The sequence below is a fragment of the Python bivittatus genome, unplaced genomic scaffold (genome assembly GCF_059951505.1).
Source record: "Python bivittatus isolate LINGU-HERP-01145 unplaced genomic scaffold, Pbiv_v1 ctg000980_np1212, whole genome shotgun sequence".
NCBI classification, from domain to species: domain Eukaryota; kingdom Metazoa; phylum Chordata; class Lepidosauria; order Squamata; family Pythonidae; genus Python; species Python bivittatus.
The window spans coordinates 25063669-25080532 of NW_028277125.1; the positions used below are offsets into that span (position 1 = coordinate 25063669).

General features: G+C 36.6%; 1 protein-coding gene across 1 annotated transcript in view; it reads right to left on the reverse strand.

The window, feature by feature from the left end:
* Window positions 1–368: 368 nt before the first annotated feature.
* Window positions 369–16864, reverse strand: part of LOC103064521 (carboxypeptidase B) — a 30147-nt gene continuing 13651 nt past the window's right edge. The window contains exons 6-11 of the mRNA XM_007428327.4: window positions 14866–14967; window positions 11341–11451; window positions 11161–11251; window positions 8329–8531; window positions 1567–1651; window positions 369–607 (exon numbers count right to left, since the gene is read on the reverse strand). Coding sequence (XP_007428389.2) covers window positions 420–607; window positions 1567–1651; window positions 8329–8531; window positions 11161–11251; window positions 11341–11451; window positions 14866–14967 — 780 coding nt within the window. The 3' untranslated portion in view covers window positions 369–419. The remainder of the gene's footprint in view (window positions 608–1566; window positions 1652–8328; window positions 8532–11160; window positions 11252–11340; window positions 11452–14865; window positions 14968–16864) is intronic.

A 16864-nucleotide genomic window follows, 5' to 3' on the forward strand; every position in this document is an offset into this window, starting at 1 on the left:
TGTTACCTAGCCGGGTAATGAAGTGTTTGCAAAAAAACAGCCAAGCTCAGAGAACCCCAAGGACTCCACAACTGAGTGTGCTGTAATGCAGGGAATTTTGCCAAAAGGAGGATGCAAGAAGGCCATTCCAGGATAGAATTCTGTTTACTATAGTTGTATATAGTTATATTGCCAGCTAAAGCAATTTAAGCCTAAAGCTGGCCCTGCATGCATCTACTGATCCACCCATGTGAATTCTAACTTCCTCACAACAATGATTTTTTAAAACAATAGCTTACTAGGGAGGCTGGCAGACATACAGCTACAACTTTTTGAGACCCCAGAACAATTACAGTGGCCCAGAAAAGACAGAAAGTGTACAAAACCAATGATGAATTAAATTTTCTTTAATCAGCCTGGAAAGCTTTTTTTTTTTTTTTTTAGTACAGATGTTTAAGGACATAGTCAGCAATATATTTAACAGCAATCAGGGTTTCTTCACAGGTTGGCTTTATTTGAGATTCAGGAAGAGCGAAACCATATCGGCCTGTATCACGAAGTTCGAAGGTGAAGGAATATTTTATACCCTGATCATAAGCCCAATCATCAGACCCACCAGCAGCAGGATCTGTAAATAGGAAAGAATGGGATACATATGCTAAAAAATAAAGGACAGGCAAATAGAACTGATTTTCATAAGTTTAACGTATGGTATCAGTGACTTCACATCCTCCAAGATGTGGTTGGTCTTTAATACCCATAATTTCCAGTATATATGGCTACACTGGATGCCTACTCTTCACCTGGAGAACATGAGATTGAGAAAGGCTGTATTTCTTCCAACATCATTATGCAGTATATGTGACACACTAATGATGATATTTTTCACACTCAACAGATAATTTTACCATGCTTGATTCCTTTGCTTTTTAATCAGTCATGGAATTTCATATTAAAGCTAATAAACTAAAACAGTATAGCCTTACTTGCTTTCATATATATCACAGTCATGCATCATATTCTGAAAAATGGGGGAAGTCTTTCTCTGGTAACACCTCTGCAGATCACATATATTGTACTCACATAGTCCTCAAGAGGCCTGAATCACAAATGATGCTTTGGCAGTACAATATAACTGGGGAGATATTGGTGAACCAACATGCTCAGGCAAATAATAACATTAATATGAGAAATACAGCATCATGCCATATTTTACTCCCCATTCTTTCTGTTTAATAGTAAAGGACTGATTTAGAAAGTTAAGAAGCAATTGCATAGAGCAGGAAGGACAATACAGTGACCGTGGGAATCAAGAGGTCTGTAAATCCAACAGATGTCATCTATTAATTTTTTTTTAATTAAAATGGCTGAAGTCTTGTGAGATTTTATGAGAATTCAGTCGCCTTTATGTTGAAGAAAACGTTGAGTTTTTAAATGACTCATTTTTAAATGTGTTGGGTGGGAAAAGCGGGAGAAGTGGGAGAAATCCCTGTAACTATGCATTCTCTGTAATGTTCTAATTACAGCTTTTTATGAACAATAACCATATCATTACCACAGTTGTATTGTTGTTAGTGTCATACTTACAAATTGTTGTAGCTCCTGGACCATACGTGTACTGGGTGCCATACAGTGTTGCTAGTTCTCGAATGGCTGCTTTAGCAATAGCATTCTTTAGAGAAAAAATACATTGAGTTAGACCATATGTAAGGTTTTTGAGGACATAAGGCTAGCATTAAGTGAGGGAAGTGTGCTGGGAGAATTTTTCTGGATCCCCGCCATTTTGAACTCAATCTTTCTTTTGCTTGCTTCTTCCCCACATCAGATTTGGTCCCATTCTGCTTTTCCAACACTTGTCAGACAGACAGAACCCTGAGCCCAAGGGCAGGACAAGAACCATGAAAGGTCTACAGAGAAAGATCCAAACTCAAAATAAGAGGGAATTTCTAGACTGTTAGAGCTATTAAGCCAGTGCTTAAGCCAGTGCTGTCCAAACTTGGCCACTTTAAGATGAGTGGACTTCAACTCCCAGAATTCCCCAGCCAGCCATGCTGGCTGGGGAATTCTGGGAGTTGAAGTCCACTCATCTTAAAGTGGCCAAGTTTGGACAACACTGAGTTAGACATTCAGATGCCTTGCTCAAAATGGAAGCCAACATGGGAAGAAGACTTTTATTTTGGGAACTAGGTATCATATCTTTTATTACTGTACTCAGCCCTTAATTCCAGAGCTTCAGAGAGAATGTCAAACAACGAAGATGCTTGTGGCGCTTCGAACACAAACTAATTTATTCTCACATAAGCATTAGTGTTGTGACAGAAGGTTTATCTCTGAAAATTTTATTTTCATGACAGGTCTGTCTATATCTGCTATGATTCAAACAGCACATCAGTCACATTAATTAGTTGTTTTCCACTGTAATAATAGCAGTAGCGAACTACTCTGAATACCTAGCATGCCTTTACAAGCACAGGTGTAAAACTGAACAAACATTCCAAAGCATGATTCAGACATTACTAAATTATTCTAAAGCAATATTCAAGCAGGCTGGGATTATGCTGAGAGCACCTCCCTGATGTCACAAAGATGATGTCTCTATATGCAGTATGATATTTCTAGAGATAGAAATTTAGCAAATACAGATGCATAAAGGAATATTGCAAGTAACAAGAAATCAGGGTAATGTAGAGTTCCTGCTTGTATGGAAGCCTTTATATGTATATGCAAATGTCTCTTCTTCATGCATTACTAGGCAGATGTCAAAGGAAGGACTACATCATCTGCACAGTGATGGGAATGATACTACTGTATATGTGACGCTTCCATACCACCTCAAGCATTCCTTAAAATAATGCTTATTTATACAGATGTCCGTATATACATTTGTTTTGCACATGAAGACATTCAGGCGGTGGGGGGCTATAGCATGGACATGATGCTGGGAAGAAGTTCTAAATAGTATGGCCCCATTCCTGTTAAAACAAAACAAAACTAAACTAAAAATGAACTTGCTATGACACTTATACTCCTTGATAATTTTTCACAAGTTGCTTCTTAACCTTATATTTAATGTATCTTAAACAGTTACAGTATAGTAGCTTCTCAATGTTAATGGATGAAACATCTTCATCACTGTTGCTCAAATGGTCAGCTTTGCTGCAGTAAAAACTACAGGTTGAATGTGGCCAAGAAGCTAATTTAGATCTGTCAGATAGCATTTGACCCAAACTGATAAGACTTGGAAAGGAGCATTGTGAAAGGATGCAAGCAGAAGGTCTCACGTTCAATCCCTGCTTCTCTGCGTGGGGCTAAACAGGCTCTTGCCTGAAGTCCTGGAGAGTGCTGCTTGCCTGCTAATACTGGGTAAGTGAACTAAATATCTGATGTAACTGAGGCATTTTATCTGGATTATGGGAAAAAATGGACTCCCTCGATCCAACAGTGACATCTGTTATCACTCTCTATCTCTCTGTCATCTTTTAAAGTAAAATCTCTTTCAAGTCAATATGACTACATGGATATGTCCATACAGTTTCCTTGGTAACAATACAGAGATGATTAGCCATGTCTTCCTTTACAAAAAGTTATATTAATTGGTTCAATACTTTGACTCTAATTTTCCAAAGTTCTCATCTGGCTCTTGCATGAGCACTTAGGGTCCATTTTCCATTTGGGGCTGACCCCAGAATTTCTTGCCCAAAACACATCCTCATTTCTGATGGGGATTGTAGAATGATCCTATCTGAAAACTGTTTTCAAATAAAAACCATATAATGATAGCTGGTATTGTCTAATAGACATGTACATTCAAACACACCTAAAGAAGATTAAATATCTAAAATTTCCCATCACAACATCTATTAATTAGGAGAGAAAAGATAGACCAGGCTGGTTTTGGATCTAGAAGAAACTAATTAGGTGTTTTCTTAGGGTTGGAAATTATTTCATCAGGATTGCCTGCATTTCTACAGAGGATTTTATTTTTACAGTTTTTAACTTACAACCAGTTTCTATCCCACTATGAATTTCTAAGCGTTTTTCCTGTTCAAGTACAAGGAGAGTTAAATGTATTTTGATTCACATTTGCTGGAACCGATGGACCATAGGATGATCTAAACTGGAACCTAAGTCAAAGTATGAGCACCTTCTGGATAAAACTTGCAATATTTCTGAGAAAAAAAGTGATTAAATAAACAGAGGTTTTAAGTAGCCCAGTATAAATGTTAAGAGAATGATGAAGGAAAGTCTGATTACAAAGACAAGGCAGGCAATTTACAAAAGAATATTATTCAAATATTGTGAATTCAAGAGGGAAATGTAATATTAGAATATCATTTATGGGTGATGTGCATCTATCCATGCATGCATGAATGAGGGATGCAATAAAATAAATGGTGAAAAATTGGGGAATGTATTTTTTACTAATCAAATTCTTCTTCCCAGAAGTTACCAGTGGTGAGAGTTCTAGAGTGAATCTTGAGTTTCTTGTCCAGCAGGATGTGTGCATGCGTATGTGTGTAGAATGTTTTTATCTTTGTTTATCCAATAAACAGAACTATTTGCTTGGATTTTAGTCTCTTTGCCAAAAAATATGTACCATATATATACGTATATGCATGAAAGCATGCTGAAATACTAGAATATGATTCATGGTTCACTTGAGAGCATCTGAAGATATATTGCAAATAGCATGGATTCTTGTTAGCTACTTCTTTTCTAAAAGCCGCTGGCTCTTGGTGGAATGTAGATTATGCAAGTTATTCTAGTCTGTAATAAACAAGGACCACAGAAAGGGACAGGAGAATTGGTCAAGACAGCTTTACTCAGTTTTTAATTTTTCCAGTGTTAAGTTCATTCCACTCTTTCTGCATCAACTTCCTAAAAAAACTGTACTCAAAATTTGTACTCATTTGTACTCATCAAAAATGTACTCTGCATTTTTCATCATTTTTTAAATGGCATTTGTGAAAATGCTGTCCCCAATTTAATTTCCCCTAATTTTTTTTTTGTGCTCACTTTGTGCTAACATACACTTTTCATACTCCATTACAAATTACTTCACAAAATTAAGAAAATATGAAAATATTTAACTGAATCACCAGCAGGTTTGGGAAGAGCAAACTGAGTCAGGTTATATTATATCATGGAACCAAATGGTTTATGGAAAATAAAACTAGTTCTCAGCATAGGCATTCACAAGGAGGGGAAAGGGGGGAAAATAACAGAATGTGCATTACAACGCTGTGACACAACCTCTGCCTTTTACATTCTTGTGTGCAATGTCACACATTTCATCATTTTGGCATCAATATAATTAAGAACGGATGCCTGTGCTTCTGGATTCTGCTATTTAAAAATGTTGAATTAAGCCCAGGGATTTTGATTTTGACACTGTTATAGTTTTCTCTTAAATAAGTTATTAATGGGAGGGGGGAGGAGGAAGATGCATTTATCATTTTAGGGGATATTGCAGATACTGAGAACTTTGCTATACAGGGAGTCCCCAGGTTAAGAACACCCAGGTTACAGATGACCCATAGTTAAGAATGGAGCCTATTGCAGCAAAATTCAAGTTAAATACACAATGATTTGAGTTAAAAACACAATGGTTCATGTTAATTACACAATACTACTTACAGTATATAGTATTACACAATAATACTGTTCCGGTTTACATACAAATTTGACTTAAGGACAGCCAATGGGAACGGAACTTGTTCTTAAACTGGGGACTACCTGTACAGAAATTAATTCTTACTCTACCAAAAAGGCATATTCTCAGCACTGCAGATATTTGCAGAGCAGCTAAAGAATTGGATTTTTCCTTTTTTCCTGCTCTTGATCTCTATTTATTAATTGGAAACCCTGAAAAACTATCTGTGGCAGGTGATGTGAATCCAAATTATATGTATGTAGGCTCTGTTCAGGCTATCAGATAAACTCATGGAAGGTGTAAATAGGGAGAGAAGATAGGGGCTTGATTTACCCATTTCTCCATCTCCATTCATTCAATAAACATTTGAAAAGGTATCTTTCAGAAATATAACGGCATTAAACCAAGTTCTAAAAGATTAGTATGGAAGGGGATGTTCATAAAGAGGCGTGTCAAAGATTGTGGTTTGACTACTTATATGTTTATTCAGAAGGAAGTCCTATGTGGTTCATTTGGACTTATTTGCAAAAAAGTGTGCAGAATAGTACAGTTCCACTGGACAAATTGAAATGTATTTCCAATGATATATGCATTAGAGAAGAGACTAATCAGACAATTGCCAGTTTTCTTTATCGTATTTCATGTCAGAACAGAAATGGAATAAGATAACATTTTGATAAATTTTACTTTATCATTTTTAAAAAGGGTTATAGTCAGTTTAATTTATTATTCAGAAATAAGCTAAATAGCTCTTGTCACGTCCTAGTACGAATTTTGAACAGAAGCTGAACTCACAGTCTCTTCTCTAATGCATGTATCATTAGAAATACATTTCAATTTGTCCAGTGGAACTGTACTATTCTGCACACTTTTTTGCAAATAAGTCCAAATGAACCACATAGGACTTCCTTCTGAATAAACATACATGTCTCTCCAACAAGCTTGATCCAGCCAGCTACTAATCCAGTTAAACTTTGATTTGGTTGACAGTCACCTCTAAGAACTAACTAATCAAATCCACTGACCACTGAGACACTTTGAAATTGTGTTTTATCAGGTGCCGGTCCACACGGCAAACAGTTTTGGAAATTTTGGCTTTTCAATAGATTTCAAATTCATAAAATGGCAAGGGAATTTGCTGTTCAAAAAGATAGTGAAAAAATGCTAAAATTCCCACTAGTTGTGCTCAAATCCTTGGGTCTACCTAACATAACTTTTGGAACCTGTTCTATATTTCTATTTTGATTTAGACCAAGCAAGAATATTTGCAATTAAAAATTGCTTTGTCAAATGAAAGGCAGAAAGAGGGGAAAATGGATTCAGGTCTTTGGAATAGTCCTTGTTAAAACATTGTGGTTTAAGGAGAAAAATGTATATAATCTAACATAACGCCATCAAATAAAAATTATCCCAGATCTCAGAGCAGCCTAGTCATGGTCTATGCAGGCCAGCCTCACAGAGTTTGCTGTCAGAATTAATATTTAAGTTTGGGTCCCATGACAGGAAAGTGATTTTTGTCTACTCATACTAACTTTTAAAGTTAAGTTAAAAATGAATATAATGTAAAAGAAGAACTTCACATAAGAAAATATTATTTGTTCAGAAGAAAAGGGAAATGAAACATACTCTTTAGTACATCAGTGATACATCTGCATATATCTGAGCATACAAAGTCAGGCCATTTCTGGATCAATGTCTCTAACCCTGCCTAACCCCAAACAGTAAGCATTTTGGGGTTGATTTGCCTGTACCTTCATTACTATTCCCTGTCTTCCCTCTATGGTACATTCCCTTTGCTATTTAAACAAGGTGAGAATGGGTGAAGACACAGCTAGTCATGGGAAAGAAAGTTATTTGAAAAAATATTGCGAAATATATACTTAGACAACCACTCTAAGAAAGTATCAGCTAGTACTTCCCCCATCCCTTCATGATACATCCATAGGTCTGCTGTAAATTTAAGAATAGTCCTTTATAGTCAAAGCAATCTGTCTGGATGGGAGTGGGAAGGAGACTACATATCCCCTGGAGCCTGGTTTAATGTTTACATTTGGTCTTTCAAAGGAATGGAGCTCAGGTGGGAAGAAGGAAGACTGCCTGTTTAGAAAAATAGAGATGTAGCAAACTAAGCTGAGGCACTGCAGAGTTGTGGAACAAGTTGGAAGGTGAGGGAAAGCATCTTTCATTGGACTTCAGCTGTCCAAATACCTGTCTTCTAGGAAGGGAAATTATTTGGTGATCTTTGGCCTTTGAAAGATCTAGCAAACAAATTGTTTTAATGGGTAAAATATCTTTTTCTGGTATAAAAAGAAGTGCAACAGAGAAGCATGGCTTCTGAGCTATATCATAGCTGGCATGCAAATTTGAGGGTTAATGAATCAATCCAGTTCTATATTCTGTAAGGCCCCAGTCTTAACTCTAATGGGCTGGATTTCTTTCATAATCTACTTCAATTCAGTCCATATACACCTTCTTTAATTAAAACTCTCTCTCTCTCTCTCTCTCATTAAAACTTGGCATTTGAAATGCAAGAAACTCAAGGGGGAAAACACTTGTTCTAAGCTGATTCAGCAATAGACAGGAAACAAATATATCGCAAAATTGAATCTTCCCAAATTATAGCCCAAGATAAATCATTTGATGAAAGGTTCACAGCTAATACAATTTTAACTTTACCCTCACTGAGTTCTACTTACCAGTTCTGCATTGCTTGGTGTTACATTATAAGTATAAGAATATGGATAGAGCAGCATCTGGGAGTAAGAGTGAATGGTCAAGTAAGCCTTGATAGTTGAGCGGTTTCTACGAATGAAATCAGCCAAAGCTCTGGTCTCCTTTTCCGATTCAGGTTTACTACCACAATAGGTATCATCACAGGGTCTTTTTGAAGCACCAACACCTGAATACAACAGGAAAAGTAATTACACATAATAAAGGGTTGGTCTAAAAGGCAGAAGAAGTGTCCCTTTCAGGCTTCCTAATGATTTCAAGTAAGGTTAAGTCTCTTGAATAAGTGTCATTGGGCTGGCTAATAACAGGCTGGAACATTTGTATAGCATTTTGAAATGTTCAGAACCTTTCATCTGTCTGTAGTTCTATCAATGACTGGATTCAGACATGATAAGTCATGGTTGTTTTAGCTATAGGTTGTTGCAATACTATAATGGCTGAGTGCACAGAACATGCTAAAGAATGTTACAACTCAACATGGTGTATGAAGTAGATGGAGGAAGGGTGACAGATAGTGGGCTACACAAGGACACGTTGTGGCATCAAGGCAGAAGGAAGATTCGAACTGGGAAAGACCTGATCTTTTTAATCACTCCACTACATATCATGTTAGGTCTCAAGCTCAAGTAATGGAGTAACAAGTTATTTTTAAAAGCAGTTTGGAAGTAATATTTATTTTACCACCCTTTCATGTTCACTACTTCACCATTCTAAACGGCACCTCCACAAGTCGTCTTCTTCACAACCAAATGTGTTTCCTTTCTTCTACTTCTCCAGTCAAACTCATTCTCCAAAAGCTATTTTCATTTTCTGAATGTGGAAAAAACTGGCAGTACTCTGAAGTAGTGCAGTTAGCTAACTGTGTAGTTAATTTTTCAGAGATGGCCTGATGGATGTAGGAAAATGGACAGAGGCCACTGTTATTACAAAATGGTATCCCTGTGTGATAGGGTACATGAACTGTGAAGGGGGCTATATAAATTATGGGCTTACCTCCACTGAAACACCCAACAGTCATGCATCTCACCATCCATGTTTGGAGCACATAAAAAGGGATTCTATGAAACATACTAAAGTATATTCATTTAACTCATCAATGTGAGGGGCTATTTTGGTCTAATCAGAATCCCCCTCTTGCATGGAAGAGCTTGACATCTTCCCTAATCAGTATACACTGATGCAGATGTGGACAAGTAGCCTGCACAGTTGTGTATCCCCCCACATTGACTGTAGGGATATATGTAACTGAACTCTTTTTCTATCCTATTGTGAATGATAATTCACAATGTTTCTTAGTTTGTTTGACATGCAATTTTTAGGAACAGGCATCTACTGTAAAGAAAAATTGGCACCAGTAGTTCAATATATTTTATATATTGATTTCTTCCCATCTCCCATGTATACAATAGCAGGTGAGAGAATTATCTCCGTCAGTTTTATTGTTGCATAATGTTACCTGTTATTATTGCTCTAACCTTATAGCTTAACAATGAGAGTATATCTTTATGTATATATAGCTCTGGGTTTAATCCCTAAAATCTCCAATTAAAACAATTTCAAATGTCAGGTGTGAGGAAGGCCTCTTCCTAAGTCCTTGAAAATTGGAACCTGCCAGAGCAGATCATGCCCAGTTGACCAGCTTGGTGCCCTTTGATGTCAAGATCATACAGAAACACCAACCTCAGGTTGTATTTTGGCTTCCTTCCTGTTTAATATTTATATAAGTTGCAAGGCCTGAAAATGACAACAACTCTGGAGGGTACCATGTGGTGAAGGCTGAGATAGACCAATGGCATATAGCACTGTGAAATCTATATTTTTGCCAGTAATTTAATAAGGTTGTGACAGTCCTATGAAGAAGGTCCTTTGTAATTCATTGGAGTGCATATAGCACTACTTTTTGAACCTTTAAAACAGCTACGTCTTTTGCAGGTTCAAGGCCACTTTGGAAGCTGCTTCCAGCTCTCTCCACATGAGTGTGACTGCACAGCCATTTGGCTTTGTGAAGCTGCACCCAGCAGTTTTAATAAATCCAAAAGCAGAACTGGGTATTTGCTCATGTGCATTTTGAAGCCCCTCTTTTGAGGGATTTGCAAAGCTTTATTATTTTTTATTATTTTTTACTTTACCATGGGGCACTATTTTTGTTGTGTCAATCTATGTATGACTGAGTCTATTTCATATTGCTTTGCCACATTACTTGCAGGGTGAAGATGCTTGACATGAACAAAAATTTGTTCACACCTGTCATAGTTCAGCAAAAGTAACCGAGCAAAATTACTTTGCTCACTGTTTTCCAGAAATACATTGTTTATGTGGGAGGAAGCCACACTGAATTCAAAGTGAAGAGTACATAGCATTATACTCACAGACTCAAATTTTATTTCAGTTGTACATGTCTATATTTTTTGGTGTCTAATAAGTTGTTTTCTCTGAAAAGAGGAAGAAACTTTTTGCTTCTTGCTGACAGAGAGAAAGAACATGTAACTTACATGGAAGAAACTGAATAGGGTTGAACTCCAAACCACAGAGCACTTCCTTCTTAGAGATAATTAATATTCCTCTAATTTATATTTCAGTATATTTCCACAGCAGAATTTGATCTTATATTCTTGGTCTCATTTCTCTGAAAACTTATGTTAGGGGATTCAATTAGTCAAGTATTCTTTGTTTTGATGGGACTGTGTTAAGGATTTAGAACTCACCTAGGGCTGATGTTACTAAACTCTAAGAATTCAGCACGAGCCACTTAAAAATTGGAGCATTTTTTTTTCCTTCTTAGGGCACAGGATACTTACTGCACCATCCAGAATTAAAATTTCTGTTGGGATCAGTACCAATACAGCTAGTGCCAGCGTTTACAGAACGGGTCTTTCTCCACATGCGAGACTGAAATGGAACAGATTTGTGAATGTACCTTTTGAAAGATAATTGATATAATAATCACAACCTGATGATTCATTTTGGGAATTATTTACCTTTGTCCAAGTGTAGACATAACCATCGATATTCAAGACAGGCAAGATATAGAAGTCTAAGTTGTTCAGAAGCTGAGTCATAAGGGTTTCTTTCCCATACGTCCGAACAGCCTATATACAACCCAAAGAGATAGCTGGTTAGGGTAAACCTAAAAGACTGTTACATTTTCATGATTACCAAATAGTATTACATGTTTTTGGCATAGGATTAGGAACATAAAGAACAAAAATGTTGAGAAATACGAATAGCAACTGCAGCAGTGGCAGCAGCAGCTAATGAATTAAGAGTGCTAGTAGAAACTTCATCTGCTTGCCAATTAATATGTTTGGCAATAACGAGAATGCCAATGGCTAAATGAACATAGATGGAGAAGATTGATAAAGAGCCCTAGAAGTGATATCCTTCTGGAATTAGGATATTACTGAAAGACTATGAAGAGCTCCTTTTAGTATTCTATGTCTATCTATCTGCAATATTAATTGATGGATTAAGGTTCTGAATAGATAGAGAAAAAAAACCATAGTATGAGATGTCATTTTCATTATAAATTCTACATATACTTATCTAATGCAAATATTATTCAAGTACGTATATATTTCTAATACATTTATGTGACTATCTTTTTTTTAACCTACTGTCTTTTGTATAAATGAGTCCCATATTTCATTATACTTGTCCATACAAAGTCTAGGCCTATAGGCAATCCACTCATAAGTGGCAAGTGCAGTCAGGTCTTCAATCCATTGAGTAAATGGGATGATACATTTATCTTTCCAATGCTGCAATATCTGTCTTTTAGCCATAGTAAGGGCACAGAGAATCACTTACGTTGTCCAGTAAAGTTCCATTTACTAGGTATGTAATTCAAGAGAATATTATTCTTGTCGTACTTTTTTCACTTTTTTGTAAAGCACTTTTTATGTTTTTTTTTCTTGGATGATATATGTATCTCCATCATTATTATCATTGTGTTTTGCTTTTTTGCTTTTTCTTTGTTGTTATTAATTAAAAAGCAAAAAATAAATAAAAACTAAAATGAATAACAGATTATAGTGATAATTTTGACTATGTTAGAAATTCATTGTATGGTTTTTCTCAGTATTCAAAATATATGTGACAATTAGTAAACATATGAAGTATTTAATAGATGATAATGATGGAGTCTTTGATTTTATCCAGTGAGGTAAAAAAGGACTGTTCCAAATATTAAGCTTGATAACTATAATATTGTAAATAAGGTAAAACTTTGTTCTCTGCTGCATTACTGGAAGAGATAAGGAAATAATATTTCTAAAGAGATGAATCTGAATAGCAATTGCATCACCAAAGAAATGTGGTTTTCACTTTCCAAGCTGCTTCTGCACATTTAAAGGAACAAGAAAAGAATTTGTATCCTGTCACCAGGGCAAATCTGTAAATGCTCTAGATCCATTTACAGTCTGTACTTTACTGGGTCAAAGGAGGGCAGGTTTAGCAAGTCTTGCAAAGATTTAAACAGTCAGTGGGAGAAGGAAGTAGAGGGAGCTCTTACAGAGTAAAACTAATTGCTCCTGGTCAGCTGGTTTCTGTGAAATGACACAAGAGATTACATCAACAAGTGATCATGGGAGTGGATGAGATCTGATACAGTATCTAGGAAGGCCTTAGCACAGAAAAGTTCAGGGTTGGGTAAAGGTAGGGATTTCCTAACACTATTTGCATGGCATTGACCACAATTGGGTCACTGAGAACTTTCACACTTTTGAAAAGTCTGGAAAAAAGATGAGAATAGCTGCTCCCCCTCTGACAGAGTCGTTAGTGATTGTGTGCCGCTGACACATTGGAGTGAGTCAGTTGCCTGGGGAATTACTTGGTCTTTACATTGTGAAGATGGCCAAAGTCAAATGTGTTAGCTCGCCTGATATGAATTTTACTTGCTTGCTGCTGCTATCACTTTCTTTTTTTAAAAAGAAAAATGGCAGTGCAAGGATCTTTATTGAATGTGAGAATCAAAATAGGCAGATGTTGCATTGTAAGATTATTTGGACAAAAATCCCCAGTAAAATTTTAGTAAAGACAGAATAGGCTTCTCTAACTTGATCTCATGGGCAATCTATGTAGTTTTCTTAGCAACAGTGTGAAAGTGGCTTCTCATAGCCTTTTTCTGGATTTTTTTCTTACTTCTTAGCCTAATCTAGAGCACTGATATCTTCCAGTAATCTTCTACTGTAGTACTAACCAGGTCCACCTGTGCTTAGGTTTCTGAGATTAGGCAGTGTTGGTTACTACATGCTGCCAACTGATGACAACTTTACAGCTGCAAATATTACAGCTTTGTGCATAAAAAGAGAGAGTGTGGTGTAGTGGTAAAGATGGACTTAACTGTTGAAGTTCACTGGGTGAAGTGATCCAACCATGCTCTCTTAACCCAACCTACTTACAGAGTTTTTGTTGTAGGGAAAAATTGGAAGAGAGAATGCTATGTACCCCACCTTGAGCTCCTAGAAGAAAGGCAGGAACAACAACAATGACGACAACAACAACAACAACAACAACAACACAACTGAAACTTTTTCTGTGCCTTCATAAAGGCCTATGGTCAACTCAGTGAAAGGAACTGAATCTGGCAGCGATTCAATTCCAGAAAGAAGACGACCAGGTTTTTCTCTAGCTGGATGTTGCCCGAAGGGGCTGCAGATCTGAAGAAATGGAATAAATATAGTCTACAAAGCTCTCACTTGCTAGGCCTTTTGTGAACCATGATTACTAAGACAGTGTCAGATTTGTGTATGTGTGTGTCTTCTGAAATAGGTGTACATGTAACCCCTAAAAGCAAACAGGTACTGAGAGTCACCAGAACTGAAAGACAAATGTTTCAGCATGCATGGGCAGCACTCAGATTTTAAAAAAAACTATCCCAAATCCTTAAAAAGCCTAAGGAGCCAATAAACTAAATAGTGACATTAAAAAACAGAACAGAAGAGGCTGCTACTTAACAGTTTTAACGTACTCTGGAGAATGTGCAGCTTCTTTAACTTATCTTAGAAGTGTACATTAATTATTAAATACATTTCATATGGAACAGTCTGCTCATTATATTCTAATTATAATCTAATGATACACTTTTACAAGATCCCCCATTTCTTATTCTATTTGAACTTTCCTGCCCCCACTGGACTGTGTACATCCCTTTCTGTAATTGCAACAAATTTTGTCTTAACAGTGATTAGGATAAACTTTGCAAATGGGGTAATCAGGACTTTTTTTTTTTAGCAATAGCAAATTCCAGGGATTTAGCCCAATGTCATGCTCACAGTCTCATTATGCGATTACTTCATGGCAATTAAAAAAAAAAAACGGCTCCAAAATGGAGATCAAATGAGAAATCAAAGTAGAACAGTAGTTTAAAGGAGAGAGAGGAACTTTGGAATAATAATGAGAATATGTTGAGAGACTGTAAATACATTTTCTGTAATTTCACAATCCCACCCAATTCCATTTTCAGTTGGATCAATGATTTCTGCCATAGATATTTTCTCACCAACCTCTCGCACAAACCACTGACAGAAAGCAGGCGAGATCCATTCTCTGGCATGGAAGCCACAATCTATAAAGATAGCTTTTTTATTTGTACCAGGCTTTCCCACCTATAAAAGAAAAAGAATGAATGGATGAATGAATGAATGAATGAATGAATGAAGAAGGAAAGAAGAAAAGAAAGAGCGAGCTCTATTGGATACGAATGCTTAATGTTACCTCCTCCAGTAGTAGTTCCAGTCTCACTTGAGTTCATCTGGAGAGTGGTTCCCCTCTTTTTTCTTTTTCTTTTTTTGGATGGAACCTATTTCTAAGTTTATTTTCTCATTTCTACAAAAATGACATGTTCAAAGTGGCCATATTTTATCCTGGCTGATTATAGTGTATCTTTAGAGCCTCGCTACCTCTACTATGTTGCTTTTATATAATTCTGCCTCTTACATAAATAGTCAGGTATAAAGTATCCAGATGCAAAGGAAGACAGGGCTCCCTTATCTTTAAATGTAGTTCACAAGAGGGACGTTTATTGTGCAGAAGTATGACAAGCTCCATCTGGTGAAGTTCCCAACCATTAAAGGCGCAAGGGCACTGTTTTTTTCCAGCTTTCTAGTAATGCAATATCTGTCAAAGTTGTTGCTGGTTTGTTTGTTTGCTTTTTACATGTTACAAAACTCAGAAGTCAGTTCACATAGAAAAGCCTCATGTTTGTAGCATTATTCATGTACTCAGACTGGATCGCAATTTTAAATTTTAGCAAATTACACATCATATCACAAAAGTGCAACGTTGACTCATTGGCTGGAGAAAAGCACATAAAGAACACGGAGGTTTGAAGAACTCTACAATTAAGGACTGTTTTATTCAAATCTGGTCACCATTTCTTATACTAAGAAAGTATTAGATAGCTATTTGTTTGAATTAATAAAGTTTTTCCTAACATACCTTTGGCTAGGCTAGTGTTTTTCTGTGTAGAAATATTGACTATGAATGAATGAATGACTGAATGAAATATACATGCATACATACATACATACATACATACATAGTGCCTTTGAGTCAGTCTTGACTCCTGGTGACTGCTTGGACAAGTCCTTGCAGTTCTCTTGGCAAGATTTCAGAAGTGGCTTAGACATTTGATAGGTCTCCTTAAGATTTCATCTGCATTTGTATAATAAGAATTATATTACTATGTAATGATACTAGATAATGATACTTATTCTGTATTTCCTTTTTCTAATTTTCTGTTTTATCTTCCAAATCTTGGGAGAAGAGCAAAATAACAACAACAATAAGAATAACAATTCACTGGTATGTTTGTTGGTATGTATAAAGGACAATTTAGGAGTGTGAGGTAGATTAAAAACAGGTTTGGCTTGAAACAGGGAGTGGCAACTAAAATCTCATCTTTGGGCTTCTGTCCAGGTTTTCTACACAGCATGGGATATTATCAGGCCAAACCATTTATTGAACAGCGGGTAGCAGACCCAGAGTGCCAAATGGATCTAGCCAGGACCTGAAACTTTATGGCCAGTGAACCCAACAATACTTTGCCTCCTCTATGGCATACCTAACTAAACTCAAAGTACCTAAACACAAAAGGGCTTTATTGTGGCATGATGTCATGCCCTCCCCTCAGCTGTCCTTGAAGGCCGATACAGGAAGAAATCTTACCCAGAGAGACAATGCCCCTGTGACTCTGGACACATGGAAACACAGAGCATGTTCTCTAGTTCCTGTATTACAGAGACATTTGTACTAGCCTTATCTCACAATTACTGCATAAATATCCAGGGCACACAGGACAATTTTACACCACCCTGTTGCTTTCAGATACCAACCCTCCTACAACATACAGTGTTGCCAGGTTCTGTGCAGTAGTGCTCAAAACTTGTTGGATGATGACCTGTGCTATTAATTAGATTTAATGAGCACCTAGTTCATCATTTCAGAGTGCTTTGTAACCTGATATAGTCTTCCACATACTAACCTTTTATGCACCCCTACACC